The 23,046-nt window shown below is 44.4% G+C and overlaps 1 protein-coding gene across 3 annotated transcripts in view; it reads left to right on the top strand.

The window, feature by feature from the left end:
• Positions 1-22,324, top strand: part of Ankrd50 (ankyrin repeat domain containing 50) — a 39,088-nt gene extending 16,764 nt beyond the window's left edge. For 2 of the 3 annotated variants that reach the window (XM_047566986.1, XM_047566987.1), the window contains exons 3-5: positions 8,014-8,243; positions 14,314-17,863; positions 19,353-22,324. In XM_047566986.1, the coding sequence (XP_047422942.1) occupies positions 8,014-8,243; positions 14,314-17,861 (3,778 nt within the window). In that variant the 3' untranslated portion in view covers positions 17,862-17,863; positions 19,353-22,324. The remainder of the gene's footprint in view (positions 1-8,013; positions 8,244-14,313; positions 17,864-19,352) is intronic. The other variant, XM_047566988.1, reaches the window with a different exon arrangement.
• The last annotated feature ends 722 nt before the right edge of the window (positions 22,325-23,046 follow it).

The raw sequence follows: 23,046 nt of genomic DNA, 5'->3' as shown, positions 1-23,046 counted from the left end.
TTTTGGAAGTAGAGCAGCTGAATTAATACACTGCTTCCAAGTAGATGGAAATCAGTAATTTTGGTTTGCTATTGTATTAAAAATGTTCTCTTCTGCCCTCATTTTATTTCACCAGATGCACACAGTTATTCAGAGAAAAGCGCTAATTTTCACTCTTACTCACCCTTTAGGAGACTCAGGAAGGGGTAAACAATTGCATGACAAACCAGAATCTTTGTACTATTTAGAGCCGAAATGAGAAATTGCTCCTAAAAACTTTGTTTCAGTAACATTCCACGATTATTGCAGCAGTAGTGCATTGATCACAGGCCAGAGAAACAGTTTCTGGAATTTGAGCAGTTCAGAGAGTTAAAGATGTAGGTATTCTTCTCACTTATAGAACCGCTGGCTGCAGTGAGTGAGGCAGGTTACCTGATGGCAATGTTCCAAATCCCAAGCAGAGTGGGACAGTCGCCTTCCTGTTTGGGGTTCGAGTTGGCCCTTCCTCCGCTCCTTTGCACCCGGCGTCGTCCTTCTGCGTCCTGTTTGATTGTTCCTCCTCATATCCCCCCAGCTATGTACTCCCGAGTGCCCAACCGGGAGATGCGTGTGTGTGGAGTCAGCGCGTGTTTGTGCGTTTAGTGGCAAACATGGCTGAACAGGGTATCTCAGAAAATGCCAAAGCCTACACGTCTGCATAGGCCTGTGGTCCTCGGTGGATTCTCTCTTCTTCCTAGTCTTCTTTCTTTCTTGCTCTCACATTCTCTCTCATGTAGATCAATGAACTTAATGAAATATAACTCTGCCCCCAATTTAAAATGGAGTTTTCTGGTACTGTTATTTGAACAAAAATAGTGGACTTGTTTAACAGCATTCGAGGATTGGGGAAGTGTGGGAGTTTGTGGTGGTTAGTTGGAGTAAACCATGACCTTCTCTTGAAAAAGTGTTTAAAGAGGTAACGCTATTTATTTTAAAAGGCTACGATTGTTTTATTTTGTTTTTTAGTGTTGTCCAACTGTTTTGGGGGGGCGGGTTCCAGGGATTGACCTCAGGGACACTCGACCACTGAGCCACATCCCCAGCCCTGTTCTGTATTTTATTTAGAGATAGGGTCTCACTGAATTGCTTAGCCCTTGGTTTTGCTGAGGCTGCCTTTGAACTCACAATCCTCCTGCCTCAGCTTCCCAAGCCACTGGGATTACAGGGGTGCACCCAGGGCACCTGGCTTGGATTGTCCAAGTTTTAAAATTTTTTTTAAAAGTGTTTCTTTTTTGTGATGCTGGGGAACAAACCCAGGGCCTCCATGCTAGGCCAGAGCTGTGCTGAGACACATCCCTGGCCTGTTCTAGTCCAGTTTTAGTTGTCAATACCTATTCTTTTTAACTTTTTAGTAGGAAATACATGATTTGAGGAAATGCTCTTGCTGACTTGAAACAGAGCTGTTATGAATATTTAAAAACTGGCTTTTTGAGAAAGTGCACCCCCTCAACATGACAGTGGGCAGAGCCGACGGCAGTGAGGTGACTGTGGCGTGAGCTTTGTCTTCACAGGCTGCCGTGCACGCCTGACGTCCTCCTCAGGAGCACAGGCTGAGGTGATCCTGTGGCCATGGCACCTGAATCTGGAATTTCAGGGTCGGCCTAGGGCTGTTTCTCTAGAGCATTTCTGAAGTTGAGGGGGAGTGTCAAGTCCCCGCTGTCCTCTGAAGTGGCCGCAACAGGCATTGCCGTAGTGGAAAGGTACCTTCTCCTAAGGGTGAAGAGCTTTTGTGGTTTTTGTGTAGGTTTAACAGGTCCCTGGAGAGAGTTCAGTTTGTTCTTCCTGCAGCCCAAACCTAAAAGTCTCAAAGTGGGCCATATCCAGTGCTTCGGAGAAGGGAGACGGGGCAGCACTGCACAGATGGATGGGAAGCCATCAAGGGACATTTCGTGGGCACAACATATAGAGTATACTTTTAAAAATCAAAATAGGTAAGAAATTTAAGAAAGTAACTAATGCGAGGGAAAAGTTTTACAGGCAGTCTTATATTAGAGCTCTCCTGAGAAACCCCTAATAAATCAATTTATTATAAGAAATTGGCTGACATAATTGTGGAGGGTTAGAAATTCCAACGTGTGTAGTGAGCAGGCTGTTGACCTGGAGAACCCATGGAGTTATTCCAGTGTGAATTCAAGGGCCCAAGAATCAACAGAGATGGTAGTTTAAGTGTTCGCCTGAAAGTCAGCATTCTCCAGAGCCAAGAAGGACAGATGATATTGAATCTGCAGACAGGAAAGGCTGATGTCCCATCTCAGGCGGTTGGACGGCAGCATCAACTTGCTCTTTCTTTCAGGCCTTCGGCTGATGGACGAACAGCCCGCAGTGGGGAGAGCAGTCTGCTTATGCAGTCTACTAATTCAGGCAGTAGTCTCATCCAGAAACATCCTCACAGACGTGCCCAGAGTAATGTCTGACCAATGCGGAGCACCGCCGTGGCCTAGTCAGGTTAACACATGAAATTAACCAAAACAGCCAATGATGAACTGCTGGGTTTACTGTTAAAGATGTAGCACTGGAACGAATGAGCGTGGTTCTGGAGAGCAACAGTAAATCAACCCACTAGTTCATTCATTCCTTCCGCAGATATTTATAGATCAGCAGGGTCTGCGAACAGCTAGGACAGTGGTGAATGATACGTGGGTGGTTCCTTCTTCCCCGGGGTTTGAGGGTGGATGCTAAAGTCCCAATTCCCTGGTTCCTTGGTTGACTGCAGTTGTGATGGCTTGATGGCTGACCCAGCAGTACAGATGTCGAGAACCTTCCCTAGTGGGTTGTGGAGCGGTGTGTCGTGATGACCTCTCTGAGTTAGTGACACCTGGGCTGAGCTCCAAGGAGCGTGTGAAGAGGGGTGGACGCTGCAGCAGGAGAAGGCCCTGCATGTGTAGGGTCTGTGTGCATAGCCACGAGGAGGCTGGTGCCAAGAGCCAGTCGCTGGTCCTGTTCTGGAAGATAGAAATGGTGGTTTGACTTCGCATGCTCCTAGGAGCCGATGGCCTTCGGCGACTTCCGTGGTGATGAGCTTATCTGGGTACCAGCTGGAAAGAGGACAGCCCAGTAACAATGACTTTCTCTTCTTAATGAGTTGCTCAGTGCTTCACAATTTAAGGACAATGTCATTCCCCTGAGTTCTGACTAGTGTGACTCCTCGCTACACCGTGAGCTGCAGTTTTTTTTTTTTTCCCCCCCAGGGACAGTTTAACAGTAATAATTTATTGTTTTTATTTGCATTCAGTGAAATTGACTCTTTGTGGAATACAGTTCTGTGATTTTGAGTCATGAATCCACCCCAGTGAAGATACAGAGCACCCCGGATTCCCATTCACTCTCCTTTTGTGGAACCCTGCCTCCCTGCCAGCCTGGCACCCACTGACCTGTCCTTATCATTCTGTTTGTCTAAGTGTCCCATAAATGCAGTCCTACGTGCAGCCTTCGGGATCTGGTCCTTTCACTTTCAGAATGCATTTAAGGTTCGTCCATGTTGTGTGGGCCTTTGCGTTTTTTCCTGTAGTGATGGAGTGGCCTTCTCTTGTATGAATCCTTCAATTCGTTTACCCATTCATTCACCAGCAGAAGAGAACCTGGATTGTTCCCAGTTTGGGAGATTCTAAGTAAAGTTGCTGTTAACATTTATGTACAGATTTTTGTGACTGGAAGTTTCAGTTGGTGACACAGGAGGGGGATTGCTGAGCCCTGCGCAGGTGCGTGTTAGGAAGCTCCCTGGCTCCACTTGCAGAGGTTGTGCCTCTGGAGCGGCTGTGTGCCTGCTCCACGTGACTCCGGCCCCTGCTGTTGTCAGGGTTCATTCCATTCAGTGACTCCAGTAGGTGTCTGTTGGCATCTCACTGCAGTTCTGATTTGAAATTGCCTAATTAGCTAATGACTTTGAGCATTTTTATGTTTGTTTGACACCCCTGTATCTTTTCTGAACTCTTCCAGTCTTCCTATTAAAAAAAAAAAAAAAAAAGGGAATTGTTTTCTTATTGTTGGATTTTGAGAGTTCTTCATGTACTCTGAATATAAGTCCTCAACCTGAAATATGTTCTGCCAGGCTTTTGCTTTCTCTTTTCTTGTATCAATGTCTGGAAGTTAATTTTGATAAACATAAAAGTTCTTAATTTATTTTTCTTTTGTGGATCCTGCCTTTGGGGTAGCGTCTAAAAACTGTTTACCTAACTCAAAATCACAAAGATTTCTCCTAGGAGCTTCGGAGTTCCAGCTCTGACATCTGTGATCCATTTTGAGCTTATTTGTGTATAAAGGGTGAGGTATGGATCCAGGTTCATCCTTTTTTTGCATCTGGACATCCAGTTGTTATCATTTGTTGAAAAAACTTTTCCTTTCTCAATTTACTACCTGTGCAGCTTTGTGAAACATCAGCTTCCCTTGTTTATGCTGGCCTGTTTTTAGAATTTCTGTGTGTCTGTCTGCAGCAAATACCAGGCTGCCTTGATCATACTAGCTTTGTAGTAAATCTCAAAATGGGTAGTATACGTTCTTCAACTTTGGGCCTCTTTTGGAATAATTTTTATCATTTTAGCTTTTATAATTACTGTTGAAAGCCAGATATCTCATGTGGAACCATTTGAGGTGGAAGGTTTTGTACCTGCAAGCGAGCCAGTGGTTTTTTCCTGCAGGGGCCTTCAGCATGAGAAGGAAGGGGGAGGTGTGTTAACCAGTGAGGAGGTGGGAGATTTGGGTCTTTTTGGCAGCCCTACCAGCTCCCTTGCTCTGCCCAGGTTTGACTGGTTCCCTGGGGCAGCAGTGTTCCCTCCTCCATGTCCATAAGGCTGCTCCATGGGGTGTGGGTGGGGAGAGTCAGTCTGGGGAGGAAACTCATTCCAGTGCTTCCCAGCCAGGACTGTGCTCTTAGAACCGGTGAACACAGATGAAGCCTTGTGGGTCAGGAGGGAAGGTCAGGTCAGCTGGGGGATGTGAACCCCCAGGGACTCCACTCTGTACTCTGCTTTTCCTCCTGCCAGTCCTCATCTCCCAGGGATCCCTGGGTTTCCACCTCTAGGGCAAGTGCTCCTAGTTCTTCTGCACTTGCCCCCATCGGTTGTCTTTTCCTCCCTGGAGTTTGGGCTTCATGGTGGCCCTGTGACCTCAGCTCTCTGATAGATTCAAGTCATCTTGAACTTGTGACTTGTCTAGCTTGCTTTGTTGTGAGGCCAAGAGGAAGGTCTTTCTAGTTCTCCATACCTAGGAAGTGACCGGAGAGAGTGCTGCAACCTGCAGTTCAACAGTGACAGTTTTAGCTCCAAGAAGACCATTGTTCTGTCAGTCCAAATATGTATCATCTATTAGTTTTTTCCTTATAATGTATTTCCAATAGCTTTTTAAAAGCTAATTAGCCTCTTTTAAAAAGATAGTAAGTAAATTCACTTTAACAAGGAAAAAAGAGCAACAGATGTGGTTCATTTCAGAATCACCCTCTGGAAGTCTGGAAGTCAGAAGGCCAGCTACGGGACTGTGGGCCTGTCGGCGTTGAGACTCTAGACAGGGAAAATCTAGCTCAAGCATTTGAAATTGAATGAATGAAAATATTAAGAATACAGGGCATTTGGCTGAATATTAATGAAACTAAGAAATGAAAGATATATAAGATATTCAAATTAATGAGCTATCTTAAGAGATATTTAATAAAATATAAATATAAAAGTAATAGCCATTAGCATATTACTGCTGTTAAATATGTTGATTGATGTCTTTGTCTGAGTTGATAACCTACCTACACTATTGCATTATCTCAATGGGAATGATTATATAATATGTATGTATACACACACAAACATGTAAAAATCTATCCTAGACTGTCTAAATTATTATTCACGTATGTGTACTTTGAAGGGATTTTCTTTTTATGAATTATAAAATACAACTTGAAGAAAAATGTGGATCCCATTTTCCTTGGTATAAGTTTTCCCAAATAGATGCCTTTGAAATAATGAGAGGGACCTGAGCCTGGGAATTCTGAGTTTACTCCAGTTTTTATCTGATGCTTTAAACTAGCATCTTCTCTACCCAGTGCCTTTTGCTCCCGAAGCAGCTTCCAGTGTTGGTGATATGTGGAGATGGTTTTGAGCGTTGGGGACGCCAGTTCCCCACGTGGCCCTCAGGACACTCAGGGCCAAGTGCACACTTCACAGTCAGCTCACAGCCCAGCATTCACTCCGTCACGCAGTTCTTTCTTGCGCACTTCGCTCGAGGGTCTGTCTCTAAGCCCTTGCAGGTGCTGTCACCTTAACTAGGTCTTCCTGGTGCTTCCCGTGTGTCCCCCCTTGTGCTTCCTCCTCACCCACCTCCTGGCTGTTACCTTACCAGCCTCCACCTCCATACCCAACTCCCCTGACCTTTCCCATGCCTATCGATTTGCAATTTGAAACTTATTTAACTTCATTATTTTTTTCTCTTCTTAAACTGTAAGCATCAAATGAGCACAACTGCAACTCCAGCTACCTGGGAGCCAAGGCAGGAAGATCACGAGAGCAAGGCCAAGCTGGGCAACTTAGCAGACCCTGTCTCAAAATAAAATAAAAAGCACAGGGACATAGCTCAGTGGTAGAGCACTTGCCTAGCATGCATAAAGCCCTGGGTTTCATCCCATCACCACAAAAAAATGAAAAGAGATAGTGTAAGGACTAAGGCAGTTTTGCTCTCAGTGCCCGCCCCTGCCAGAGCCTGACATGGTGCTCACAGTAGGTTCTGTATAGTGACATTGTAGCAATCTGGAATGGGAAACAAGTAACTTCAAGCCCTGTGCTCATTGCTATGATAAATTGCTAACATAGAAAATTAGGGTTGATCATTTCTTTCTTACCACATTAATAAGTGCAATGGAAGAAAATTCATTAATGCCATGAGAGCATATAATGAATGTTTGACCATAAGAAAGTGACTCAGGCTCAAAATTGAGGACCACAGAGAAGTCAAGTACATGACAGATGGGGTGTGCAGACCAGGCAGAGGGAGCCTCCAATGAAGCTGGTGCAGTTGTCTAGTAGGGTTACTGAGCAAAACCTCATGTGGCTGGAGCCCCCTGGAGAAGGTGACTTGCAGCAGTAGCAACTCCCTGGAGGGGCTGTCGAGAGAGAATGGGAGTTTGGACTTGAGTGATGTCACTGTTACAGACTAAGATGGTTTAGAGGGGTTTAGAAACATGGACTTTTCCTAGTGATAAGTTGGATCTTGGCGTCTAGGGCATTGAAGGATTGAGAAGAGTTGTAGAAAATATTATTTATAAATTTCTGTTCTTACCTGAGTGGATTATGTCCCCTTCACTCTCTGACCTGCTCAGTACCCCACTGGGCACATGGACACATCAGGTAAATTTGTTGAAAGCAAATGAGCATTGTTTTATTCAGGAAAAAGTTTCAATCAACTGCAGCATGAACTGCCTGAGCAGGAAGGCCGTTACTCAGTGGAATCAAGCCTGATCATTTTTTTCTTTGAATGTGAAACTATATCAAACGGGACCTAGAATACAGTCACTTTTTCCAGTCTTTTAGAGTAAACTGTGTGTGTCTTGCTGTGCACAGGCAGTCATCTCGGGAGAGAAATGAAACACGTCTAAATTCTTTGGAAACCTTGAGCTGATCTTCCTAAGGGGGTCTCAGCATTTGCTTTGTTTTGTTTCGTTTTCCCTCTGCAACACATTTTATGCCCTTGTCATAGATAATTCAAACTTTTTAACACTGGCTCAAAAAATCCAGAAGGGAATATGGAACTCTAGTTTCTCCCGGTCCTCTGGGCCTTCCCCTGGGTTATCTCACCCGAGCACACTGTGCTGCGGAGGATGGCGTCAGTGGAGGTGCCAGCCATGTAGGACCCGCATCCTACTCGCAGTAAGGAATTGACATTGATAACATTTTTGCCCTACACATTTTAAACATTTGTTCCAAGTCTTTTGTAAACAGTTGTGATTGGTACTACCCCTGTTTGAGTACTAAGTGTGACTTGGTGCCAGTAACATTCTGGATGCTCCATGGTGTCTTGCAGGTGTGTGCTGCTCCCGCTCCTGGGCATGGAGCCCCCGCAGCAGAGCCTGTTCCTGCTGGTGGACTCTGTGGACGAAGGGTGCAATGTCACTGAAGGGGAGCAGACAGCCACCAGCTTATCCGGGACTGTGGCAGAGCTGCTCGCTGGTCACCATGAGTTCTTCCCACCGTGGCTCCTGCTTCTCTGTTCTGCCCGAAAACAGAGTAAGGCTGTTACTAAAATGTTTACTGGTAAGCACACTTACTTACTGCCATCCAATGCTTCTCACTGATGAGCTAATAGGTTATTTTCTTCCAAGAGCCAAGTGTGCAGTTGGGAATCTGGGTGTTGCCCCTGCTCCTCTGTCACTGTTCTCAACTGTACCCTTCTAAAGTTACCTAAAGACAGTCTGTAGCATGTTTTCAAGTCACTTAAACATTCCTTTTTCAGAATCCTCCTCCTCCTGCCATGATAAAGGACAGTGGCACTTCTTGCCACAGTGGCTGCTCCTGCTCCGTGGGGCTGTCTTGTGGCACCTTGAGTCACGGTCAGTGGATGTTCTTTCAACTAGACTAGCATCTGAAGAGCAGCGAATATGCCTCTAAAAAGCTTAGTGCCAGTCACTCGAGGGCTCTTCTTGGTGCACAGCAGAGACAGTGAAAAACCCTTTATGATGCCACTCGAAATAGTTCCTTTTTCCTAACCTTTTTCTGATTTGTGAGAGAACTGTCTATGTAATGCACAAAGGTGCTTGAAGGTGGTTTTCTTCATTTGCTTTCTATTTCTTTCATGTTTTTTAAACCAGCCCTAATAAAGTCTCGTTCACGCCATTTGATCACATGACGTGCCTCCCTTTGCCCTCTGGGCAGTGAAGGCTTGTAAAACGAGAACCTCTCACAGGACTTAGGGTGGGACTGGGCAGACTCCACTGGCTGAATGATTAGTTGGCCTTCTCGCTTTTGAGTAGTTCCGTGCATTTGACAGCATGGCAGACTCTCATGCATCCATTCAGTGGCTTCGTCGCCAGCTTCACTCCATCAGCTCGTCCCTCAGGTTTTGGCTGCTGATGCAGTGCCGCAGGCTTCCACGGGAGTACCTGGTTTTGGTTGTTGGTAAGAGTTGAGGGTTCAAATGAAAATAGCTTACACTTAGGTCACACTGACTGTGCCACGCACAGATGAGGTTGAAGGCCCCCAGGCTGCGTTCCATTCTTTTCTCTCCTCGTTGGAGGCAGCCAGTCATTAGCTTATTTCGTATTCTTTCAGCTTATACTTATATAGTACGCGTTTTTATAGTTGACACAAAGAGGACACTGTGTGCCCTCTTGGCTCATACTGTTCACTAGCTCGGTGCCCTTACACAACTTGCTCAGCGCCCTGGATGCCTCGGTTTCCTCATCTACAAAATGAAAGTTACATAACGTAAACAACAGATTGTATATGAGGCACTTAGGATGTTGCCTACCTAGTGGTAAGTGCTTCATAAAGGTCGTTGTTATTGTTTTCATTTTATTCGCATTTTTAGCAAGTGACTTTTGAACTCTAATATTACTGTTTATAAATTTAGGTCATTGGTTTTAACTGGTGCACAGTATTTCTTCCTGTGAGTAAATCTCCTGTTATTTTTCCATTATCCTGTTCATGAACACTTAGGTCATTTTCAATTTCGCCATACCAGCACCCCTAATTGAAAGTGCTCCAGAATCCAAAAGCTGTTGGACGTGGTCACGATGCCGCAAGTGACAAATCCCACACCCTGAGACTGCTTCATCCACAAAAGCATTAGGCATAGTATATGAAATTACTCTCAGGCTGTACATATAAGATCTGCATGAAACAAGTGGATTTTGTGTTTAGATGTGGGTCCTATTCCCCAAGATATCTCATTAGGTACTGCAAATAGTCCAAAACCTGAAAAAACTCCAAAATACTTCTGGTTCCAAACATGTCAGATAAGGGATGTTCAACCTGGATGACAAATTGCGCTTTAGGAATATGCCTGTCTATGGCTTCATGTGCACGTGTGCTACAGATTTAAGTCTACAAAGCTAGAATTGGAATTGGAATTGCCAAATTGCTAGCTGGTATGCTGGAAATAATTTATACATCTACCAACAACCTGAGATTTCCCTGTTCTCTACATGCTCAGGAGCCAGCATTTGTCATTTGCAGATCAGCTTTTATCTGTTAGGGCATCTGCACTGATATTCTTCTGACTAGAATGTTCTTCCCTTAAACTTCTTAAGCCTTCTCACTGGGACCCCTGCTCACCTATCAGTCGAACACAAGCTTCTGAATGTTTCTATTCTAGTTCTCTCCTTTCCCATTTACTTAGTCACACACTCCCTCTCTATCTGGTTTTATTTCTTCATATATGCAATTACTACTTAAAATCTGTTTATATTTTGTATTTGTTTACTTAGCAGTCTGTATTCTCCACTAAGATATAGTCTTCATGAGAACAGGAATTGTTCCTGTTCTGTCCACTTCCCTTTATCCTCAGCCTCTAAACAGAGTTTGGGATTAAACTGCCATGCTTTGCAAATAAGTATCTTCTTTCAACCAAGTTTAGTGAAAAAAGCAATGAACTAGGAATCAGGAGGGGCTACATTATGGTTAGATTCTACCCCACCCTACCCTTCCCTACTCCCTCCCCAATATGCTGATTATTAAAAATGGTGGGTTTTGTGTGAACTTTTGACCACCTCTGCTGTTGGTAAATTTTTTTATTTGTGAGTAAAAAGTTAAGAACATTACTGAGGTTATTAATACATAGCATCAAATTGCTTTCTGAAAAGACCATATTATATTCCTTCCTGAAAGTGTGTTGGTTTCTTTGTATTTCCACCAACATCAAATTACGTCTTTTTTTAGTATCGTTAGTTTGCAATGTGAAAAATGTTAACTCATTTTTATTCGGACTTCCTGTTTACTGTTGAATTCTTCACTTATTTATCAGTCTTTTTTTCCTGTAAATCTTTGCTAATCTTTCTATCAAGAATTTAGTGATTTTGTTATGTATTATTTATAGGGCTTTTAATTTGTACTGTTTTATTCTTTACAACTAATTTCTTCAGCTTTTTAAAATTATAATAATAATTTTGAAGTCTGTTATAGTAAGCTAATGTACTGTCCTTTATGTTACATATTTTTATTTTTGACTATTTTATTCATATGTTTATTTTCTCCTAAATGGTGCCAAATAGGGCTCTAGGATTTAAATGATTGATCAGGCCATAAATTTTCTCAGCATCTTATTGATTTGCTTTACTGTTACTTGGCAAAACATTTTGTGTGCCAAAAATTTACCCTCAACAATTTTTGCAGGTTTTTGTGCATATTAATTTTATTTGATTATTGATTTTATCTGATTCTCCATTTAGAAACATTTTAAATGACAACATACACCAGCATTTATTCCGTCACTCAGAGGTAAAATACTAATAAAGCACTCCAACACCTTGTGTTCTTAGTTTTTCTACCTAGTTGAGATTATGCTGTATATCAGTTTGTCGTGCTTTTTAATTTTAATGTTGGTGAGCCCTTTACCATCTCTGCTGTCTTTTTAATGGTTATTTCATGGCTGCCTGATTTGTCTGACTGTTACAGACCGGAATTCTCTTAGCCTCCTTCCTGTCCCACTGTTAGGTTTTACTTTCATGTTTCCCAGCTGCCCGGGCTCTTTGGGACATGTGTTAGTTGCAGTGGGCACCAGTTTCTAAGCAGGGACCCAGGTCTGTTCACCACTTCCAAGTGACATCAGTCCCTGAGCAAAAATAGAGAAGGGATTCAGTAGCAAAGTGACCCACGTCTCTATTCCCCTGGAAATTGTGATCTATATCAGCCTTATCCTATAATTTTTTAAAGTGCTTTAACATCAGTATACTAAATTGCATGTGTTCATAATAAGGGGATTACATGCATATTAGTCAGAAATTAAAACTAAAAATGTTATTATGCCAGGCGCAGCGTGGCACACACCTGTAATCCCATCGTCTCAGGAGGCTGAGGCAGGCAGATCACAAGTTCAAAGCCAACCTCAGCAAAAGCAAGGTGCTCGGCAACTTAGTGAGACCTTGTCTCTAAAAAAAAGATTACAAAATAGGGCTGGGGATGTGGCTCAGTAGTCAAGTGCCCCCAAGTTCAATCCCCAGTATCCCCCCCCCAAAAAAAGTTACTATTTTCAGTACCTTTAACTCAAATTTTTTAAATTGTTGATTAATATTCTTAGTTCTGTTGTAATGAATGAATAACTATTATTAGTGATGAGCATAATTTCTTCTGAGTCCATATTCCCAAATGTCTAGATTTGGGGGAGATTTATTTTCATATTGCAAACATTTTGCATCTATTCTGTGTAATTAATGCCATCCCTCCCAGTCATCTCCCTGTCAAACATTCGCTTCCTCTCAAAACTTTCTATTCCCATTCTCACCAGAAGAGCAAACTTCAGAGCCAGACAGTACCATTAGAATCCCGTCCTACTACTCGCCAGCTACTGGGCAGTGCACTCTGCCTCTGCAGGCCTTGGCTTCCTCATTTTTAAACAAGGGCTCTGGAAAGGCATGTGCTTTACCTGCTTCCTTCAAGAGCGGACTGTCAGGGAGCATCCTTACCTTCCACACCATTCTGAGGAGCCGGACCTGTTCCCGTGGAGGCTGAGCCTGGTTTCTGCTTTAATTAGGTCATGTTTTAATCCTGAGATCTTAATTAGTATAAACTATAGATACTTATAATGGGTGATAGAATCTTTCATGTAAATCAGTCCATAGGTTCAGCACTTTGTATTTAAAACACTATAACGTTAGATACTATTTTAGTGCCTTTTTTTATTAGTGACGTGCCCAGTGTTTTCCTTTTTTACTTTAAATTGCTTTTAATGAATTTCTCAAGTCACAAGCACCTGGACACACAGGAAAAGGTTCAAGGCTGTCGTCCCATTTCACTGTAAACACAGGTTGCTATAAACTTCTAGGCATGTTATAACTCCTCCTCAGTCTAGTAGTGGTTTATTTTTTTTCCATAACTGAAATTTGTTTTTTGAGATTATTTCTGTTGAGGATTTAATAATCAATTGTGTGTACATAAAATTATAGATTCCATTTTTTACATGAATTTGGGGCTGTGCAGATTTGTCATTTCTTTATGTTTCATTTTCGGTAGGTCGTGTTTTGCAATAAGCATGTCCATTTCATCTAAACACTTCAAGTTTAGTTTCCCAGAATTGGACCTATAGTTTTCTCTAAAAACCTACTTTTTATCTTTCCGTCACCTCTCTGTCCTGTTGGCAGAGCCAGATGGTAATGCCTGCTTGGGCTTTTCCTTCTCCACAGTCCCCAAGCCCCATGCAGTCAGCACTCGTTAGCAGTTCCAAGTTCACCCTTCATCGTTACGTCTGCTGCTGCAGCTGCCGCCATGGTCATCAAAGGGAGCCTCTGAAGGCTGTGGCCTCTCCTCTGGCCTCGCTGCAGCGCCTCCCTGGGGCTGTTGGGATGGGCCTTCAGAATGCAGACCTGGTCACACCGCTGCCTCGAAGCGCTCTGCAGCCCTTTGTTCTGGAAGGCAAATACACCGTTGTCTAAGGAATTCGTGTCTGTAGATCATGAATGAAAATCATGACCATAAATGAAATTGTGGTGACCTTTGAAGAACTTAAAGTTTCAAATAGCTGAAACTAGTGTATTTTTAGATTGATTTGAATTTTATTGTGTGGCTGTTACTACAAAGCTAAAGTATTGGAAGCATAATTTGACCAAATTGCAATTAGTTCAAGCTGTTTATTGGCACTCTGAATTCTAATTATTTTAATTTGATAATGTGTAAAATAATGTAATTCAGAGACAGTGCCAGGTGATGTTCTTTCTAATTGGGGGTAAATATTCAACCCCCTAGTTAAGGCTAATGTTTTTTTCAGGTGTATGGTGGAGCTATATCACTGATTTGTATGGAAAAGATCATATAAAAACAAACCTTACCTATATGTCTCCTCCTCATCATTTGGAAGTTCAGGACATCCTAGCAAGGTGCTGTATGATTGTGTCGGACTGTCTGATGCTTTTTGAGTCTCCTGTGGTAGGGTCAAGAGGCATTGAGCCACTAAAAGCTACTTGTTGATGGGAAAATGAGATTATTTCTCTGCCATCCATGTGTTTTTACAGAAAGAAAAAACTGATTTACATACTACTGTGTATTAGATTTATTAGCATTAATAAATTGATTTTCTCATTGATTTGTTATAGATTGAAGGTACTCTCTTTGAAGATATGGCAGCTTTCCATAATACTTCTCAACTGAAGATATCTGCTTTTTTGTTCCTTTCCAGGTTTTCGAAAAATTAGTTTGGATGACCTTCGGAAGGCATATATTGTCAAGGATGTGCAGCAGTACATTCTTCATCGTTTAGACCAGGAGGAAGCTCTGCGGCAACATCTCACAAAAGAAACTGCCGAGATGTTAAATCAACTGCACATTAAAAGCAGCGGATGTTTCCTTTATCTAGAACGAGTTTTAGATGGAGTAGTAGAAAATTTTATTATGTTAAGAGAGATTCGTGACATCCCAGGAACTCTGAATGGTCTGTATCTCTGGCTGTGCCAAAGACTTTTTGTAAGAAAACAGTTTGCAAAGGTTCAGCCTATTTTAAATGTGATTCTTGCAGCCTGTCGACCTTTGACCGTCACAGAGTTGTATCATGCAGTGTGGACCAAAAATATGTCCTTGACCTTGGAGGACTTTCAGCGCAAGCTAGATGTCCTTTCCAAACTTCTTGTCGACGGACTGGGAAACACTAAGATCCTGTTTCACTATAGTTTTGCTGAGTGGCTTCTGGACGTGAAGCACTGCACTCAGAAGTATTTATGTAATGCGGCAGAAGGACACCGAATGCTGGCCATGAGCTACACCTGTCAAGCCAAGAATTTAACCCCATTGGAAGCACAAGAATTCGCTTTGCACCTAATTAATTCAAACTTGCAGCTAGAGACAGCTGAGTTAGCCCTGTGGATGATATGGAATGGCACACCTGTCAGAGACTCTCTGTCCACTTCAATACCCAAGGAACAGGAAGTGCTGCAGCTGCTGGTGAAAGCTGGTGCTCACGTCAACAGCGAAGACGATCGCACGTCCTGCATCGTGCGACAAGCCTTGGAAAGAGAGGATTCCATCAGGACATTATTAGATAATGGAGCGTCAGTAAATCAGTGTGATTCAAACGGGAGAACGTTGTTGGCTAATGCCGCATACAGTGGCAATCTCGATGTAGTGAATTTGCTTGTCTCTCGGGGAGCAGACTTAGAGATAGAAGATGCTCATGGACATACCTCACTCACCCTAGCTGCCAGGCAAGGCCACACCAAGGTGGTTAATTGTTTGATTGGGTGTGGAGCAAATATCAATCACACTGATCAAGATGGTTGGACAGCATTGAGATCTGCTGCTTGGGGTGGCCATACGGAGGTCGTTTCTGCACTGCTTTATGCTGGCGTGAAAGTGGATTGTGCGGATGCTGACAGCCGGACGGCTCTGAGGGCAGCAGCGTGGGGCGGCCACGAGGATATTGTACTGAACCTGCTGCAACATGGTGCTGAAGTCAACAAGGCCGATAACGAAGGCAGGACTGCTCTGATCGCAGCAGCCTACATGGGACACAGAGAGATTGTGGAGCACCTGCTGGACCACGGAGCAGAGGTGAACCACGAGGACGTGGATGGCAGGACTGCACTCTCCGTTGCCGCGCTCTGCGTGCCTGCCAGTAAAGGGCACGCGTCCGTCGTTAGCCTTCTGATCGACCGAGGTGCTGAAGTGGATCACTGTGACAAAGATGGCATGACTCCCCTGCTGGTAGCTGCCTACGAAGGACACGTGGACGTGGTCGACTTGCTTCTGGAGGGAGGGGCAGACGTAGATCACACGGACAACAATGGTCGGACACCCCTGTTAGCGGCAGCTTCTATGGGCCACGCTTCGGTAGTAAACACGCTCCTGTTCTGGGGTGCAGCTGTGGATAGCATTGACAGTGAAGGGAGGACGGTCCTCAGCATAGCGTCGGCACAAGGAAACGTTGAGGTGGTCCGCACTCTGCTGGACAGGGGGCTGGACGAAAATCACAGAGACGACGCTGGCTGGACGCCTTTGCACATGGCAGCTTTTGAAGGCCACAGGTTAATATGTGAGGCACTCATCGAACAAGGTGCTAGAACAAATGAGATCGACAATGACGGCCGAATTCCCTTCATATTGGCTTCACAAGAGGGTCATTATGATTGCGTTCAGATATTACTGGAAAATAAGTCCAACATTGATCAGAGAGGTTACGATGGAAGAAACGCACTGCGGGTTGCTGCGTTGGAAGGACACAGGGACATTGTGGAGCTGCTATTCAGCCATGGTGCTGATGTGAACTACAAAGATGCAGATGGCAGGCCCACGCTCTATATCCTGGCCTTAGAGAACCAACTTACGATGGCCGAGTATTTCTTAGAGAATGGTGCCAACGTGGAGGCAAGCGACGCCGAGGGCCGGACTGCGCTCCATGTCTCCTGCTGGCAAGGTCACATGGAAATGGTGCAGGTGCTCATTGCTTCCCACGCGGACGTCAATGCGGCCGACAACGAGAAGCGCTCCGCCCTGCAGTCCGCGGCCTGGCAGGGCCACGTGAAGGTGGTCCAGCTGCTGATCGAGCACGGCGCCGTGGTGGACCACACCTGTAACCAGGGTGCCACTGCCCTCTGCATCGCCGCCCAGGAGGGGCACGTCCACGTCGTCCAGGTCTTACTGGAGCACGGTGCTGATCCAAACCACGCAGACCAGTTTGGGCGCACAGCTATGCGCGTGGCCGCCAAAAACGGACATTCTCAAATCATTAAATTATTAGAAAAATATGGTGCATCTAGTCTGAACGGCTGCTCCCCGTCTCCTGTCCACACGATGGAGCAAAAACCTCTCCAGTCGGTGTCGTCAAAAGCGCAGTCGTTAACCATCAAGTCCAACAGCTCCAGTAGCACCGGCGGCGGGGACGTGCAGCCTTCCCTGCGCGGCCTGCCCAATGGGCCGGCGCATGCCTTCAGCTCCCCGTCCGAGTCCCCCGATTCCACGGTGGACCGGCAGAAGTCGTCCCTGTCCAATAATTCCCTGAAGAGCTCAAAAAATTCCTCCTTGAGAACCACTTCGTCCACGGCCACCGCCCAGACGGTGCCGATCGACAGCTTTCACAGCCTGTCCTTCACCGAGCAGATCCAGCAGCACTCGCTGCCGCGCAGCCGCAGCCGCCAGTCCATCGTGTCCCCGTCCTCCACCACGCAGTCCCTGGGGCAGAGTCACAACTCCCCGAGCAGCGAGTTTGAGTGGAGTCAGGTGAAGCCCAGCCTCAAGTCCACCAAAGCCAGCAAGGGGGGGAAGTCGGAAAGTTCCAGCAAATCCGGGTCAGCGGGGAAAAAGGCGAAACCAGGCAATTCTGCGCAGCCAAAGGTCCTAGAGTACGAAATGACCCAGTTTGACAAGAGAGGGCCCACAGCCAAATCTGGGACGAGCGCTCCCCCCAAACAGACGCCTGCGGACTCCCAGTGCAAAAGCGCAGCGCCCTGCGCGCAGCAGGAGGCGGGCCGCACCCCGCAGCCCTTCCTCCTGCACCAGCAGGGCTGCGAGCAGAAGCGGAGGAACGGCATCATGACCAACCCCAACTACCACCTCCAGGGCAGCCAGGTGTTTCTCGGCAGGGTTTCAGTCCCCCGGACGCTGCAGGAGCGGGGCCACCCGGAGGTGCTGGAGGGCTACCCCTCCTCGGAGACGGAGTTAAGCCTTAAGCAAGCCCTGAAGCTGCAGATCGAGGGCGCCGACCCCAGCTTCAACTACAAAAAGGAAACGCCCTTATGAAGGTAGGAAGCGTGGTCCCACCGGGCTGCCCCCATGTCCACCTCTGCTCACAGTCCTCTCGCAGCCAGACCTGCCCTGACCCCTGAGAGGCCTTCCTCCCTCACCCTGCCCCTCTCCCAGTGGTCAGCGCACACTCATTCTGGCTGCATTCACTGTCCCCTTCCCCCTGCTGAAGGGTGGCTCTGGAGGGTTGCGCTCTACCCTCTGCCGTCCTCCTGCCCCTGGAGTAGGCTCTGAACAGTGTCTGAGGGAGTGAGCCTGCCGTAGGGATCCTTCCCCTCCTGAGGGATGCTGATAGGTGAGGCCGTCTCTGTGTGTTCATCTGCTGGCTTGAAGAATCGTGTTTGCAATGCGCAGTAGATGGCTGGTAAATATCAGTCCTATTCCTCTCTCAGAAAGGAGTGTAATGGTAAAAGGTAGCTTTATTATGACAGCTCTCTTGAGAATCTCCCCTGTAGTATTTTCACATACTGAGAACAGAAGTGACAGAGTAGTGACATTTGGCAGGATGGGTCTGTGGAGCCCACTGCATTCACATAGGACAGTACTTTTTAATTATGAAAACCTTCCCCTTCCCTCAAGGGACTTTTCTGATTATGTAGGGGAGGTGGGTGGGAAAACAGGTCCTAATTTTTATGTTGGAGATACTTTTTCAGAATGTTATTTCCCGCATTGGAGATAAATCTGAAGATTTTATTAGGAATCTTTCCTGGCTCATACTACAGTTACATTTATCTTACTTTGCTTAACTAGTTTTCTTCTTTTAACAAAATTATACTCCAGTCAACCACCATCTCTCTCTTGCTTCTTTTGTCTTTGGGAGTATATCTTAGGTGTACGACAGGTGAAATGTTTCCATAAATAAACTCGCTGTATCTCCCAATAACAAATACCCTTCAGTCTGAGTTTATGGATAACCAGACAAATCACACTCAAAAATAATCTGTATGAAATAGATCATTCATTCTCCAGTGTAGCTTATTTTAAAAATACATAGTTCTGATGGTACAGCCCTCCAACTCTCTTGTCTTTTGTAAAAGCAAAAGAATAAACACAATTGGGCGCAGTGGCACACACCTGTAATCACGCCAGTAGTCCCAGGGACTCGGGAGGCTGAGGCAGGAGGCTCAAGAGTTCAAAGCCAGCCTCAGCAAAAGTGAAGCACTACGAAACTCAGTGAGACCCCATCTCTAAATAAAATACAAAATATGGCTGGGGATGTGGCTCAGTGGTTGAGTGCCCCGAGTTCAGTTCCAGTACCAAAAAAAAAGTATAAATATATATTAAATGCAGTACACCATATAATTAAGGTAGATGTTTTGATGTTTTGTGGAATCAATCTCTACACAGTTAAACTTGTGCTTTACATGATGAATACTTACAGATAGATTGACACACATATATATGCTTGTGAACATCTTAAAACTACGTTTTGTTCCACAGTGAGTGCGAAGTAGACATTCACTCTTCCTTGTTTGTCGTTTTTCTTAGTTCCTGCTCTGAGAGACGGGAGGCTCTGTGGTTGGAGTGGCTGGCTCTTCAGCTTCCTGGCTGAGAATGTGAGCGCCCAGTGGTGTGCCCAGAGAGAACGGAGAATGTGCTGTCCTCGGCACAGTTACCTTAATTACTGTCACGTGCCTAAACAGTAAGGCTGCCTTCTCAGTGTAACCCTCTGTGCTTAGAAACTTTGATTTCGCGTGCTTTGTATTCACTACACAGAATAAGCACTTTTAAAAAAAAAAAGATGTATACTACAGTTCCCTGATAAAGCTGAAAACAACTTTGAGTAAAGTATTTTAAGTTAAGATTTGATAAATGTGCATGTGCCATGGTCAAATATATATGAAAGGCGATGTTCTTTGTATTTATTTTCTTCTTTTTTGTGGCAAAAGAACTTTACGCATAGTGTTCTGGTCATATTTGCATTGTAGCGCGTGGCCTGTTTCTTGTATTTTTTTAAAATGTCGCTCAATAAAATGGATCTTGCAACTGTTTATGTTCACTACACCTTCAGCATTGCCTAAAAATGAGTTTCTGTATGAATGCCACGTCAAGGTGAAAAAATGTTTTTTTGACAGATTCTCAAAAAACATAATTCCTAGTAGTTTAGGGAGCTGCTCCCCGTAGTTTAAATCTGGATCTTCCCAGTAGGATGCTCCTCTTGTCTGGTCCACAGTGTCAAAATGAGCAAACAAGTGGACAGTAGGCAGAACAAAGTTCCATTTCCTTCCAGGATGCAGTTTGCCTCCCACTTGCTATCCTTCCACCTCCAAGACCACAGACTCATTTCTGAGGCATGAAAATTCTCAGGGACAAAGCCGTGCCTCAGTGTGCGCATGTGTGCGCAGAGGTGCACCTGTCTGTCTGAGGGTAGAATTTTTGATCCCTGAACAATTCATTGCCTACCCTCATCTCTTCCTCCCAGCAAAATAAAATGTAAATTCTCAGTGTGAACGTTTATGTGGCTTCTCTCTCAGCTATTTCTGCTGGCAAATCACTGCGTGGCCAAAATAGTCCCTCTCAAAATCAACCGGGTTCATGTCGTGGCTGAGTTGGGTGAATCCTCTTGATGAAGAGGATATGTTCGTCTGTCCTTCACAGATGACACCTCCAGCCCTTCGCCCTTCCACGTGTGTATTTCTTATTACTTAACAATTGACAGGTTTGCACTTTCCTACCCATGTGCTCTTTCCTGTGTTCTTTGGGCAGCTGCATTCAGGTGGGGAGGTGCCAAGGGTAAGGGAGAAATGTGTGAGCAGGAAAATAAACTCAGTGCCTGTGAGCATGTGACCCGCAGCCCTGGCCTCCTGGAGGTACTTGGCACCAGTGGGGCCAGAGTGAATGGGTTGTGTGCATGTTTGGGAAAGTCGACATGATTTGGCAACTGCAGATGGGGATTTGATCTTTGAGTGAGCACTGTTAATCTTACAGACCCCGGAAATTCTGTTCTCCGCCAGGGCCGTTGATAAAGAGGATTGAGGAAAGAGAATTTGGAGACAGCACAAAATCATTGCTACTACTCTTTCAAACATGTTTTAATGACAGAGGTCAATGGTGTCATCGCAGACAAAGGACACTTGTAAGGCATTGTTCATGGGAACAGAAATGTGTAACACGTGACAAATGTTTCCCTCTTGAACCTGTGTGTAAGGCTTTCTTGCTTTTGCTTTTTAAAGTCAGTACAACCCATTTGCCTGTGTCGTTCATAAGTCATAGTCAGACCAAGGAGATGAGAAGTTCAATGGAAATTAAGGTGACATGGCAATATTGAAAACTCAAATGTGAATGTTTCAAGTATTGGATTCTTGTCCCTATGGGACATTTATTAAATACACTTAATAGGACTCGCAAAGTAGCCTTAAAGTGTTAATGATGCTGTTAATGCCAACGTGCTGTTATTGGAACCCACCTTCCTCGTGTCTCAGTACATTGCATCACTGTAGAGGACCAAGCTCCCGTTTCTCTTTGGTGTATTTTTCTTTAGAAAGAGAACCCTGAAAGCTGCCAGTTTTTCTATTAACCTTGAATTATTGAAATTGTATTTATTTAATATTATTGTTTTTACAAAATCGCACCTTGTGGCCAAAGGGCAAAGAGATGGCTCATTGCATTAGGGATTTATATTTTTCAAAGAGCTAAATGTTTCCACATCCATCCTTTATACATTTGAAACAGTTGGTAGGAAAGGAGCCTGCTGGGAAAACGTGATTTTCCTACGAATTCCTCCAGATGTTTTTGTATCAGTGATGTTTTGGAGTAGAAAGAAAGCGACTGGCTGGTAAGGATGATAGGGTGCTGGAGACGCCCCGCTTCGCCTGTTTGTTTCTGTGGGGAGTTCAGACCATAACTGAAAAGTGGCCTCTGCTCCATTAAAAAGTAGGAACAGTGCCCCAAATATGAAGGTCCTAAATAGCTATTTTTGAAATTAAAAAGTTTAAATTTTGTAAATGAGCTGTTGCTATACACGACTTAGGATGTCTTGTGCTTAGACGTTTTTGTAGCATTGCGTCACACCATCCCTAAAAGATGAGATGATGATACAGGCAGTGAGAAAATGCAGGAATGGAAAATGAAAACCTAAATGTTTCTAGGAAAGGCCTGGGGAGAAAAATTGACCAGAAATCTGTGTATATTGCAATGTGCAGTCAGAGTCTTGTCCCCAGCCCTCCCAGAATCCTCACCAAACCTCGCTCACTACTTTAAAAGCGGGAGTCTGTGTTTCTCCACACTGGGCTCTGCAGGTGTGTGTTTTGCTTAATGTCCTCCATTTCCACTTTCAGCAAATGTAGTTGCAGACAAATGCTTTCTTTTTATTTTTCCCTTGGTTTGGGGTATGTAAATAGCCTAAAATGTACATTGAATTTCACATTGTAAAAGTTTTATTTTATTCCTTGTATTATATTATGCAAAAATCCCTATGTATATGAAAGTGCATAATAAATATATTTGCATTACAGAAGAGATCTTGTTTTAATTTTATTTTTGAACTAGTAGAACATGCACAATATTCTTGTAGTAAAAAGAACCCTTAGTTATTTTTAAAGGTAGTATTTTAATTCTGAGTGAATCAATTTGGAAATATTTTCAAAGAAAAAAATGATATGAACACTGTCCAAAGGAAGGGATAAAAACAAAAAGATTAGCCTTCTAGTGTTCCAAAGCTTCTGTGAGAACTTACTCTTCTTTCTCCTCCCCACACTGGTGACACTACATCTCTCCAGGTCAAATGTGGTACCTGAGAACTGCAGTTGTCGAGTACGTTGTGTACACATGCACTCCTTGGTTGTTAGCATAGCACAGCAACCTGACGCTGCATAGTTTTAAGTTTTATTGCAAAGGTGATCATTTTCCAAATAGGATTTGTGTGCTCATCACTCAGAAAACATGAGTCACGTCACAGCCTGTTGTCGACCAGAACACAGGCGAACGGACCCGTCTGCGCTGCCTATAAGTATACACATCCATTTGCGGTTACGAGTGGACCTGTTTCCCACCTCCTCCCCAGCACTTAGTATTATTTGTATTTCTGATAATTTGCTTTTTTGACTGGGGTGAGGAATTCTTAGTGTAATTTTACAGATTATACAGATCTTCTGTCACTCGAAAGAGAGTTTTCAAAAACGGCAACAGGGTATTTTCTACTTGGGAATTTTATAATTCCTAGTATTCTGCAATAATTCCCATA

This window comes from Sciurus carolinensis, chromosome 10 (assembly GCF_902686445.1).
Source record: "Sciurus carolinensis chromosome 10, mSciCar1.2, whole genome shotgun sequence".
NCBI classification, from domain to species: domain Eukaryota; kingdom Metazoa; phylum Chordata; class Mammalia; order Rodentia; family Sciuridae; genus Sciurus; species Sciurus carolinensis.
The sequence above is the reverse complement of the archived record's forward strand: the minus strand, read 5'-3'. Positions and strand labels throughout refer to the sequence as shown.